This window comes from Mycetomoellerius zeteki, unplaced genomic scaffold (genome assembly GCF_001594055.1).
Source record: "Mycetomoellerius zeteki isolate Tzet28-1 unplaced genomic scaffold, Tzet1.0 scaffold124, whole genome shotgun sequence".
In the NCBI taxonomy this organism is placed as follows: Eukaryota; Metazoa; Arthropoda; class Insecta; order Hymenoptera; family Formicidae; genus Mycetomoellerius; species Mycetomoellerius zeteki.
The window spans coordinates 82,820-94,558 of record NW_017256169.1 but is presented as its reverse complement, the minus strand read 5'-3'; the positions used below and the strand labels follow the sequence as shown (position 1 = coordinate 94,558).

The 11,739-nt window shown below is 41.9% G+C and overlaps 2 protein-coding genes across 2 annotated transcripts in view; both read right to left on the bottom strand.

Moving 5' to 3' along the window:
- Positions 1 to 6,056, bottom strand: bsh (brain-specific homeobox). Its single transcript, XM_018461578.1, has 3 exons — positions 5,641 to 6,056; positions 4,301 to 4,535; positions 1 to 767 (listed from the first exon to the last, which is right to left on the bottom strand). Exons 1-3 carry the CDS (start codon positions 5,983 to 5,985, stop codon positions 355 to 357), a joined length of 993 nt encoding a protein of 330 aa, XP_018317080.1. The 5' UTR covers positions 5,986 to 6,056; the 3' UTR covers positions 1 to 354.
- A 2,783-nt stretch (positions 6,057 to 8,839) lies between these two features.
- The window catches only part of LOC108731307 (chondroadherin), a 5,404-nt gene continuing 2,504 nt past the window's right edge, over positions 8,840 to 11,739 (bottom strand). The window contains exons 3-6 of the mRNA XM_018461565.1: positions 10,439 to 10,698; positions 10,044 to 10,335; positions 9,808 to 9,966; positions 8,840 to 9,234 (exon numbers count right to left, since the gene is read on the bottom strand). Of these exons, the coding sequence (XP_018317067.1) occupies positions 8,905 to 9,234; positions 9,808 to 9,966; positions 10,044 to 10,335; positions 10,439 to 10,698 (1,041 nt within the window). The 3' untranslated portion in view covers positions 8,840 to 8,904. The remainder of the gene's footprint in view (positions 9,235 to 9,807; positions 9,967 to 10,043; positions 10,336 to 10,438; positions 10,699 to 11,739) is intronic.

Here is an 11,739-nt window from a genome sequence, read left to right as displayed (position 1 = left end):
CCTCTTTTTATTACGTTATACGCAAGCGGGAAAATCCAGCGACGCTCCAGCAACGATATCGTTCTGCGTTGAATAGCGCGAATTATTTCAGTGACAGGTAAATACCGCTTAAAAACGTTCCACGAAGATCATTGGTTTCTCTCCTCTCTCGGTCCTTCGAGCGGAGACGATCTCTGCCGAATTCCGTGTTCTCCGTTATGCGGCGAGCTTTAGCCTAAGGTAAATTCTCGGTAGATCCGGTCGTCGCGGGGATACCGGGGATGGCCAGTAACCACGGACAAAGATCATCCATTCTTTTCTACGCGTGGCTGCCGTGATTCTGATAAAAGTCAAGCGGTGACGTCGTAACGCGTCTCAGCGATGCTGACGTTGGGCGGAATGTTGGCCGTGCTGATGGTGAAGGCTGACCGTATGCGGATGCGGATGAGAATGCGAATGCGAGTGCGGATGAATCGCCGTGTGGAGGATCCTTGGTGGCGTGCCGCGTCTGGACAGAGATGGCAGAGTACCGGTACGCGTCGACGTCGGGGTCGAAACCGTCGACGTCGACGTCAAGGTCGGCGTCGGAGCCGGAGTAGGTATAGGAGTAGGCGTCGGCGCCGGCGCCGGCATCGGAGTCGGCGTCACCGTTGGCGTTGGCGTCGGTGACGGTGTTTCATCACCCAGCACGTCGATCTCGTCATCGTCCTCGTCCTCGGAGTCCGCGGGCGCGTCGCTGCTCGCGCGCGACTCGCGGCCACCACTCAGCGAAAAGTCTACGGGACGTTCTGTCAACATCAGCAAACAATCGTCGATTAGTCCTCCGGACAAGACGTAAGTACGTGGGTCTATTGGACCCACTCAATTGTATCCTTCCGGAGCTGACGGTAGGTCTATTTCATCCATTCTTTGTGTCAACAATATCAAATAATTCTCATATATATTTTTTACAGTATTTTTTCTCTTATTATAGTTTTCTTATGTCACATCTGCAAATTTGAATTGTATTCTTATTTAACATTAGAACCGCCGATGGTATACTCCGCTAGAATTGCCGAAGATATCAGTTTGATAATTTCCAGGGTTGGCAAGTAACGCGTTATATATATGTACTTATAACGCCGTTACTTGTTGATCGTTACCTTGTTATAATAACAATTTGGTAATGACATTGTGAATTTTTTATGATGGTAATGCTAACATCAGAATTAGAAAAGTCAATCGTTACTTGTAATGGATTAAAAAAGTCATTCGTTACTGAAAAAAATAACTTCTAATTTGTAACGCGTTATTTATAACTTTTTCAGTGTAACGCATAATAGTAACAAGTTACTTTTCAAAGTGACTTTTCTAACCTTAGTACAACCTTAGCGTTTAGTTAGTTAGCGTTACCGTCATAAAAAATTGCAACATCGTCATCGAATTGTTCACTATAAAAAGTAACGACAAAGTATCTGAAAACTAATATTTGCCAATCCTGATTAATTTTCTTGTTTTTGATTAATGAAGAACTTTTTTCTATTATTTAGAATTATTTATATTATATTTTCTATATTCTGTATATCTAATACAAAAAAGAAAAAAAGAAAATGATTAATGGAATCAAAATGGCGGAACCACCATCAGCAGTTCTGATGTTAAATATACTTAGTAAATATACTCAGATTTTTCCTCATTTTCTTGCAATTAATTAATGCTTTTTAATTAGTATAAATTAAATGTGTCTTACAGATCCAGAGTCAGTAACTGTATTACAGATATTGGAGTCAGCTCCGGAGGTTTAATACTTCCGTTGGATCTCGATGAGATTGTCGGAACAACACTATTACACAGGTCGTGTCTAACGTTTGCAAGCGGAACATAATTGTTGTAACGAATTTTCTTGGTCGCTTCCATTGTCAGTCTGTACTATCGTGCCGCAAATATTTTCGCGATAATACAGACGAATTTCGTTTTTGTGTTTCCCTATATTTGAATAAAAGTCGGAATCATGGCACGTGCCGCCACGGCCTATGGTAGCCCTTAGCGGCGAACACAATCGAGAATATAGGTCTGACCGAGCACTTAGCGGGTAATTGAGCAATTCTCTCGCCGAGAGACGGGCGTAAGCGAGAGTCGAAACGAGACGGCGAAAGAGAGGCATCGAAGGAGGGAACGAATCTCCCCGTCGGGGGTTCCTTACGTAGCTCGCTCGAGTCTAAAGACGTTGAGGCGGTCTCCGTCTTCTGTGTGCCCTCCACCCTACTCACCCTCCTCTCGATACCTCCTTCTTGGTTGCTGCCAAGGAGACGTCTATGTAACTCGGTTAGCCCTTCCTACCGAACGAAGCCATCTTGTCTACCGAAGACGAACAACTTGGCATATAGGATGCGAACGCTATGGACCAAACTATTTAAATCGCTCGAAATGTCTCCCGCCGTCTCGTTAAATAATCGCTTTTATATTCGTACGCCATGAATACCAGGGTGGTCCGATCGTATCCGCGAAAAAAATTTGTTTTATATGTTATTGAAAACGGAAAAATAACACGCTTAAGATAACGACACTATCACGATAAATTGCTTAAGATAACGACACCACTACCGCGATAAATTTTCTTCTAAGATATTAATATAGTACGCAACATGTTATCGAAAATGGAAAATAATATGTAAATCGCTCGAGGCGATGACATCACGGCGAATTTTCTTCTAGGAAATTAATATAATACGCGTTTTATTTTATCGAAGGAAATTGGTTGAAGCAACGACGCCACCGCGATGAATTTTCCACTAGAAAATTAATGTAACACACGCTATGTTATCGAAAACAGAGAATAACATGTAAATTATTCGAAACAACGACACTACCAAATTTTCATGTAAGAAATTAATATATTATAATATTACACTCTTTTTATTAAAAATTAAAGAAAAATAATACATAAATCGCTTGTGACAACGAGATATCATTAGGACAAAAAAAATTTTTTTTAGGAAATTAACGTAACGTCCAAGCACATTATCGAAAATGAAAAATAACATGTAAGTCATTAGAAGTAACCGTTACAATGCGGTAAATTTTCTTTTTGGGAAATTAATATAATGTGCACCCTGTTATATAAAAAACGAAAAATAATATGTAAATTGTTCGAGACGATGATACACCGGCACCATCGGTGAAATTTCTTCAAGGAAATTAACGTGACATCCAGCACGTTATCGAAAAACAGAAAATAACAAATAAATCGAGGCAACGACATCATGTTGGCGAGTTTTCCTATTAGAAAATTAATGTAATGAGCATCTGTAAATGCGACGTCACCGGCGAACGATATTATGGTAATATATCTACGACGGAATGCAAACCATTATGCAGATACCGTTATAATGATTATAGTTCCTCGCAACGTAATCACGGTTACGGTCTGGCTAGTTACGCCGAACTTGCGTAATTTATTGTCAGCGGTATTTTGGTTGCATTATACAGATATCGCCCATTAGCGTGACAACAGGGAAGTATTTAACGACAACCGACGTTATAACGCGTCGTCCCGCGCCTCCTCGCTCTCCGCTTCGGCCAGATAACCGATAACTATGCCCGATTAATCTCGGTTCGCGTCGTGCCGGTGTATCGACTTGCGATTGCGAAAACAGTTTGTCTAACTTTATGAAAATACGGACACGCATGCTGTCTATTACTAATTAAGCCAAATGCACGCGCCATTATGGTGTCACACAGTGCTCCAAAGAGATTGTACGTCTGACCAGAATCTACTTGCGAATTCGCCACATAGAGTAAAATTGGATAAAATGGCCATTTTAAAATGCAAAGAACATCCTTTAATTTTTTGTCATTTTTAACAGTGTTATATTACGAAGATGGCCGTCTTATCCAAGTTTAGCCTAGATTCAGGTACGTGCATAATGTTTTTCTATCGTAACGGCACGGCGCGTAGCCATTCATGAGTTTCCCCGCTTATCTAGGACACGGCGTCATTAATCCGAGTTAATTAGCTCGCGGTGCGGGAATACTGCTCGCAGCTGTTTATCGAAAAGTCGATACGCGCATTTAATTTGTCGGTAATTAAGTTACGCGTTGCGGAAGCTACTCGATGCGAAATTCCGTAGATGCCGTAGATTGCGATGTCCTTTAAGCATTATCGTTCAATAGCGCGCCGTAAACGCCTCGTTACAGCTCCCCGTTCCGGATCCGTTCTCTCTCCCTCGAAAATCACGCTCGTGACGCTCGCACCAATATAATGCAACGAAACCGATTTATATTTTCCTCATCCATCGAAGCAAAAGCGGCGAACGTGGAGAACGAAATGGATCTCACTCACCAGCGGGCGACGTTATGGATATCGATTGCTGGCCTGAACTGGAATTGTTGCTGCCGCTTGTGTTCAGCTTCCTCAGCTGCTTCTTGTGCTTCATCCGTCGATTTTGGAACCATGTTTTCACTTGGGTCTCCGACAAGTTCAACGCCGCCGCCAGCTCTACTCTCTCGGGCGTGCTCAGATATCTCTGCATCTCGAACCTCGCTTCTAGACCTGCCAGCTGCTGATCGCTGAATACCTGAAGTCGTAAGGAACCAAACTCTTATCTACAATCGTGAGAGATAAGTGGAGGGGAAAGAAAAAAATATATGTATAAATAAAAAAGTAAATACGTAACTAGAATGACAAGAAGCGAGAGAAGTGAACAAACTAAGAATCGTTTATCCAGTAACGTCAGATACGCCTCATGTTGTAAATAGTTGCACGCAGGATTTACACGAGCTTGATGTACGTTTCGTTTTTGATCGATTTTAAAATCAACGATTTGATTCGTAAAGAAGAGTTTTGTTAAACTATCTAATTTAGCTAGATACAGATCTAAAAATAATTTTATTGGAGTCATCAAAATAATTATGCTAGCAAAATAATTATTCAAGCTGATTATTACTACAATATTAAAACATTTTGCAGCATTATTGGCTCATTATGCTTGAATTACATAAAATTATGATGGACCGATAAAATTATCTTCAAATCTATATTTAGGTGCCTAAATTTTTAGATAATTTGGCAAAAATACGTTTTTTTCGTGTAGAAAATTTATATAACGTCAAAATGTTATTCGCACATGGAAAGAACGATTTTACTAAAGTATTTAAAAATTTAACTAGATACAGGTTTGGAAATAATTTTGTTAGACTATCAAAATAATTATGCAGGATGTTCAAATATAATGAGCAATACTGAAAAAAGTTTTAATATTTTAGCTACCAACTGGAGCATTTAACATAGTTATTTTAATAGTCCAACAAAATAATTTTCAAATCTGTGTTGTGTATCTAGCTTATAAATTTTTAGATATTTGAGCAAAACCGTTCTTTTAGGCGCAACGTCTCGATTTCCACTCCAGACGCGTCGGCTCAAAAAAGTGATCTTGCAGTTATAGCGAAAATTATCTAAGTACAAAAAATAGATAAATTTCTAGCAGGTACTATGATATTGTATATGTATTGCATCTAATCATATAGATGACAGAGATAGAATTTAGATTTGTGCTATAAATTCTATGCGTATGATACATAATTATCTATCAGATACAAAAAACAGCTATAATTCTAACTGGAGTAGCAAAATACTTTTTTGCATCAACGGGATGAAGGAAGGAATATCAAGGATGTACTCACGGTTCGAGCCTTCCGTCGTCGGCAATGCTTAAGAGCTGCTAGTTCCCCGACCCCTGGCACGACACCGACCCCCATGCCAGCGCTACCGAAGAGAGGACCCAAGAAGAAAGCCGCCGCGGCGGGTGGTGCCGCGGGATAACCGGGGAGCAAACTGGCGAACTGCTGGTACTGATGGTGTTGCCCGTGGCCGGAGGTCGACGTCAAGTGTTGATGGTGCAGCTGATGATGATGGGTGTGCGGAGTGACGGTACCGCGGCTAAGGATATCCTCGATGAGGAACGATGTCCTGCTGGCGGAAGTTCCGTTTTGGCCTGGCTGAGCTCGTTGCTGACAGGTCGACTGCATCTTTTCTCGTTCGACACAACGTTGCGGCTACGACGACGCGTACATGCCTCGATCGTTGCGGTTACATTCTCGCCCGGATGTCTTGGCGCGACGCCAAGGTCGCGAAATCGGAGGGAGATCCTTGCCAACCGCGACGGTCCGAGACACGAACCCAGTTTCTCGTGCCAAAAAAGACGGCCAGGGAGAGATCCAATGAACTGCGTTTGGATGTTTAAATACCGATGCCGGTCCTTCTTTTTCTTGAACTCCCTCAATAGGGGTTGCAAATCAAACTAACCGGAAACTTATTCGGTAGACGACATCGGTCTTCTTAACTTGAACTCCCTGAATAGAGGGAGAGAACTGGCTCCAAACTTTCTAGTAATTGAACGTTTGTTCGACTACCGATACCGCGAATAGGGAATCTCGCGGTTTGGCACTCTCGAAACTGATCACTTTTCTCCCGAAGTGCATATCGCGATCAGCGACGTCCTCGTCCTCGATGACCACTTTAGCCCGACCTGGTTTCAACTAATCGGACGTTGTACGTCCCGCGAGTTTATTTTCCGGCGGAATCGTGATTGATGGTGCGCGAATCGTGCCATGGATCAGGTATGAATCGCGCGAGACGCCGTCTGTCGCTCACTGTCTTTCACCGTCGTTCATCGAGACATCGTGCGAGGCGCGTATCGGTGAGCGCGACACGATCAGGGTGATTCAACCCCCCGCAACGGCGATCATCGGCGCGGCGGCCCCTCCTGCCAGTTGGCGTACCGCGGCAGCTCGTAACACCGTGGAAGGGTGACGCTTGGATCCGAGTGTATCCGAGTTTCGAGGCCGGCCTGACGTCCCGCATTGGCCGGCGTCGCGACGCTCACCGTCGCCGGGGTTGGTTCGGCGACGATCCCGGGGGCGGGTCTCGGCCACTCGTTTCCATGGACACGCGCTCGGGTATTCGTGAATCCAACGGCGTACGTCCCGCGCCGAGGAGGCGGCGGCGACGACCGGAGGACGCGGAAGGGCAGGAGGAACTACGATCCTTCTGTATTCGCGATTTCTCCCCATTCTCTCGCACTCTCGCACGTAGATATAATAATACAAAGTGCAAGCATGTATATGTAAGAGTACGTTACGAAAATCCCCTCGCGCTTGCCTGCTCGGCGTGGCCATCCGTTATACGTGCGCGACGCGCGACGATTCCACGATGGTAAGAGTATTTCAAAACCATTTCTCTCCGTCTCTTTATCTCATAGATAAGGCTCTACGATATCGAAAGTGTCGATATACTCATGGGGACGACCGAAACCAATCGCTTTCTCGCGTACCATCGTTACGTTCGCAACGTTTCGGTTTAACTCGATCTCTACAATCCGTCGTGCGATTCCGCATCCCTCATCGAAATATAATCGGGTTCCTCGTACGATGCGCGATACTCCACTCAACGCCAGGCTGTATCGGTATTGAATCTTGGACGAGAGGACGAACGATGAGAGCTGAAACGTGGGATTAAATTACTTAGCGGTTCGTGTATATGGGGCGCTTTTCAAATGGCGGTACAAGCGCGTGGCGTTTGACGAGATGACTATGTCATATCTCCGTACCTGAACGATAAACACGTAGTACAAGGTCCGAAAATGTGTAATGAATTGGAAGGAGCTAGAGATTAGAGGTGGACGTTGACTCAAGCTAGAAAATTGTTTGGTGAAATAAGCGTAATACTTTTCCCATATTGAAGATAGCATAAACATCTTAAGAAAAGAAAGAAGAGAGAGAGAGAGAGAGAGAGGAAAAGAAAGAGAAAAAGGAAGGAGATTAGAGAAATCTTATACTTTAACGGTTTTAATTATCGTTAATCTCTCGAATCTCGGCTTTTCGCATATCTCGACGATGTCTCCTCTTTCCGCAGGCGTGACGATGGCCGGCTATGATTAGGGTCGAGGGACGCGTGCCGACATTTAGACGGGGTTGCTTCTGCGATTATTGAGTAAATTAACGTCACGGTAATTGCGTTACCGGCGCGTGTCCATCCGTCCGTGTGCGTCCGCCCGCTGCACATCGCTCGGCGTCGCCCGGCGTCGCTCGGCGTCGCGCAACCCTCACCCTCCATCCCTCGCACCCCCTCCGCGCATTTGCGCCGAGAGAGAGAGAGAGAGAGAGAATGAGAGCCGCCCTCCGGCAGCTCTGCTCGTAAAGCCGAAAATCCATCGTCCGGGGTTTCGGCGCGGCTCGACAACATCCTCCGCCGAGACTCACGGATCCTCTTGGGACTCGTTAGGCGTGAGAGCAAAACGGGTAGCATGTATTAATTTTCAAGTTTGTTTATTGCGGAGCGTCATGCAATACACATCATGCAGCAGCGGGCTGCGTTTCATAATGAAGTGCTTATTCCAACAAAGAAATGTACATACACCTAGCTCGCTCCGCGTGACTCCGATACAGTGCTTTATGATATATATTTTAACAAAACATACGTATAAAAGGTACTTTACGCGTATTCGTGAAAGCTTAGACTAGATACCTACATTCGATGCCATCTGGCAGTGCGGATCTACACATTATATTCTTTTGTGTATCTCATTATTTCTCGGCGTTTGCTTATAATATGAACAAAGTCTTACCAAAGAAGAGCGACTGCGCGAAAGTTTTGCTGAAGTATCAAAAAAATAGCTAGATACAGATCTGAAAATAATTTTGTTGAACTATCAAAATTATGTAGGACGCTTAATTTGATTGCTAAAATTTTTGTTAAAATTTTTTGCAGCACTGTCATCAACGTTTAAGCATTCTACATTATTTTAATGGTCAATACAAATTTATTTTCAGATTTGTATCTAACTGGATTTTTAAATACTTCAGCAAAACTGCTCTTCCCTGGTGCGGTAAAAAAAGTATATATATATATATATAAAATATACATATATGTGTGTATGTATGTGTAGTTTAAATGTCATCGTCATTGGACGTGCGTTTATAGAAGGCACGGGAGAAGCTGCCAGGACCTTGCGATCCACAGAAAAAGAAGCCGCGTCGCCAAAGGACGAAGAAGGCCATGCCGATTGGGATCGCGATAAGTAGGCCGATCAGCATTCCTACGAGTATCGCGGCATCCTTTTCCGGTCTCGCATTGTACAGATCTAAGCAGCGTAGCTGTCGATCAGCCAGGGACGCGAGCTTCTTCCCTGCGTGTTCCGGCGGCGAGGAACAGGTGAGCTCGTCGACCTCGTTGTCTCCTATTAGCGCCTTGCCATATTCCGGCAATATGTTTCCGATCTGCGAGAAATAAGCCGTTGATCACTGTACGCAATCCAATCGAGACAAAAAAGCGACACGAGCGAAGGGGTTTTCTACAGAAAAGCGTTTAGTATTTATGACTATAATTGCATAGTAGAATAATTATAATTAAAAGCTCCATTTTTATAGTTATTACTGCTATAATGTTAATAATTACATTTATAGTTTTATAAACAAAATATAGATAGCTCGAAAAACAACTATAATATTATAGTCGCGTTTTTGGGACAATTATAATTTTTTTTAAAGAACTATAAATATAATTATTATTACTAACATTATAAAATAATAACTATAGAAATAGTTCAAGCAGAATAACAAGTCATTATAATATCAAAATAATATTAAAATGATTTCAAAATTTACGATTCATTTTAACGTCATTTTGACGTTATCGTGACTTGTTGTTCTGATTGAGAGAGTCCATAATTATGATTACTTTATCATATATATAATTATCATATAATCATAAATAGCAAAAACATTTCTCTCAGTATACTCATTTGTTCTCTCCCTTGACGAATCGCACATTCCTCGATTGTCGGAACTTACCAGATATTGATTATCACAATCGCAGCTCCACTGGTTGCCCGTCAGACACAATTCCTCGAGATTGTCCCATCTCCCAACGAGTAGCATCGGTAGATACCGGAGGGCATTGGACGCCATGTTCAGCTTTTTTAGCGGCGGCCACATCGTGCCCTCGGTGGTCTGCGGACAACGCGCGACAAATTACATCGTTATCATTGACGGCATCGGCATGTACTTACCGTCGACTATCAACGTACCATGAACGCCATCGCGTATTCCTCGATCCTCTCTAATTTCCTGCAATTCTGTATGTAAAGGATCTCCAGGCCGGTCAACGCCGATAACCCGCCGTTCCCGATCACCGTCAGATTCAGCATGCCGCGTAGACTGAGCTCTCGCAGCATCTTCAGGTTGGGGAAAGCATTCGTGCGATCGATAGCGCGTATCGGATTGCCATCTAAGCTAAGATATTCCAAGGTTCCGGTCTCTTCCAATGATTTGGGTAGAACTGTGAGCTGGTTGTTGTTCAGATTCAGTTTCTTCAGATGTCTAAGAGTAGCGAAAGGTTTTAGGAAACGCCGTTCTTGAGTGATGCATGAACGTAATTACGACAAAACTATATATAATCGTTGTATACTTTTCGGTTTCTTACTTGGCATTGTGGAACTGAAGATTCGGTAATTCTCGTAATTCGCAATAACTGATGTCCAACTCCTCCAAATACGATAAGCTACTGATCGCTATGGACGTACGATAATCGAACACGCCGAAAGGATTTCCGGACAGATTCAGCACCTTGAGGTCGGCAATGTGCTCGAATATACTCTGATGTAACCAATGGAGTACATTGTTACCCAGGTTTAAAATTTGCAAGTTCGACAGAGGCTCGTACGCTTCTGGCGAAAATCTCCCCTGAAACAATCGGAAATAAACCCAAGTAGCACAGCAGCGCTTTCAAAGCGCTAAAAAGCAATTATATACGCTTTTTTAGCGCTTTGTTAACGTTTTGTAAGCGCTGTATGCTACTCGGGAAGTTGATAATAATAGATCGCAGACACAGAAGGAATAATTATGCTGAAGTATCTAAAAATTTAGCTAGATACAGATCTAAAAATAATTTTGTTGGATCATCAAAATAATTATGTAGGACGCTCAAGCGTGATGAATATTGTAAGAAGTTTTGATATTTTAGCAGCTTGAACGTTCGATACAATTAATTTTTTGAATGATACTTTCTCGCATTAAATGCGCATTTAACAGGCGCGGAGCTCGATAAAAATATACTTCATACAAATTTTTTTATAATTAGATATTTACTGAATATATGATTCATCTTAAATTAAAATGTACCATTCAGCCAACAAATATCCAATAAATATCTATATAAATTATAAAAATATTTATATAAAATATAATATAGTTTTACGAGCTCTGCGCCTGTTGAATGTGCATTTAGTGCAGGACAACAAATTTTAACGCTGCGACGAAATAATTTTTCTAATTACAATTCTGAATGTTTAATGTTTTTGAAATGTTATATGAATTATTTAAATAAAACTAATTAATAGCTTTATAACTATTATGTCATTTTATTGTATGTGTTAAATTTATTCGCATAAAATATTTTTATGTATGTATATATAAAATACGTAAATACATAAATATTATGTGCACATACATGAAATCATAAAGGTCTATTTATTCTGAAATTTTACTTTAATAATAAATAAGAGTACTCGTACTTACATTTAAGATACATTTGAGATACTTGTACCTAGGTATTGAAAATAAAGTACCTTGCACAACACTATTTAGGATCCTCTCAAAATCCACTCGAAAAGTTATTTTCGCCAAAAAATGGATCTGAATAGTTTTTGTGAGCTTTTCAATTATTTTGATAGTCTACCACAATTATTTTCAGATTTGTATCCAGCTAAATATTTAAATACTTTA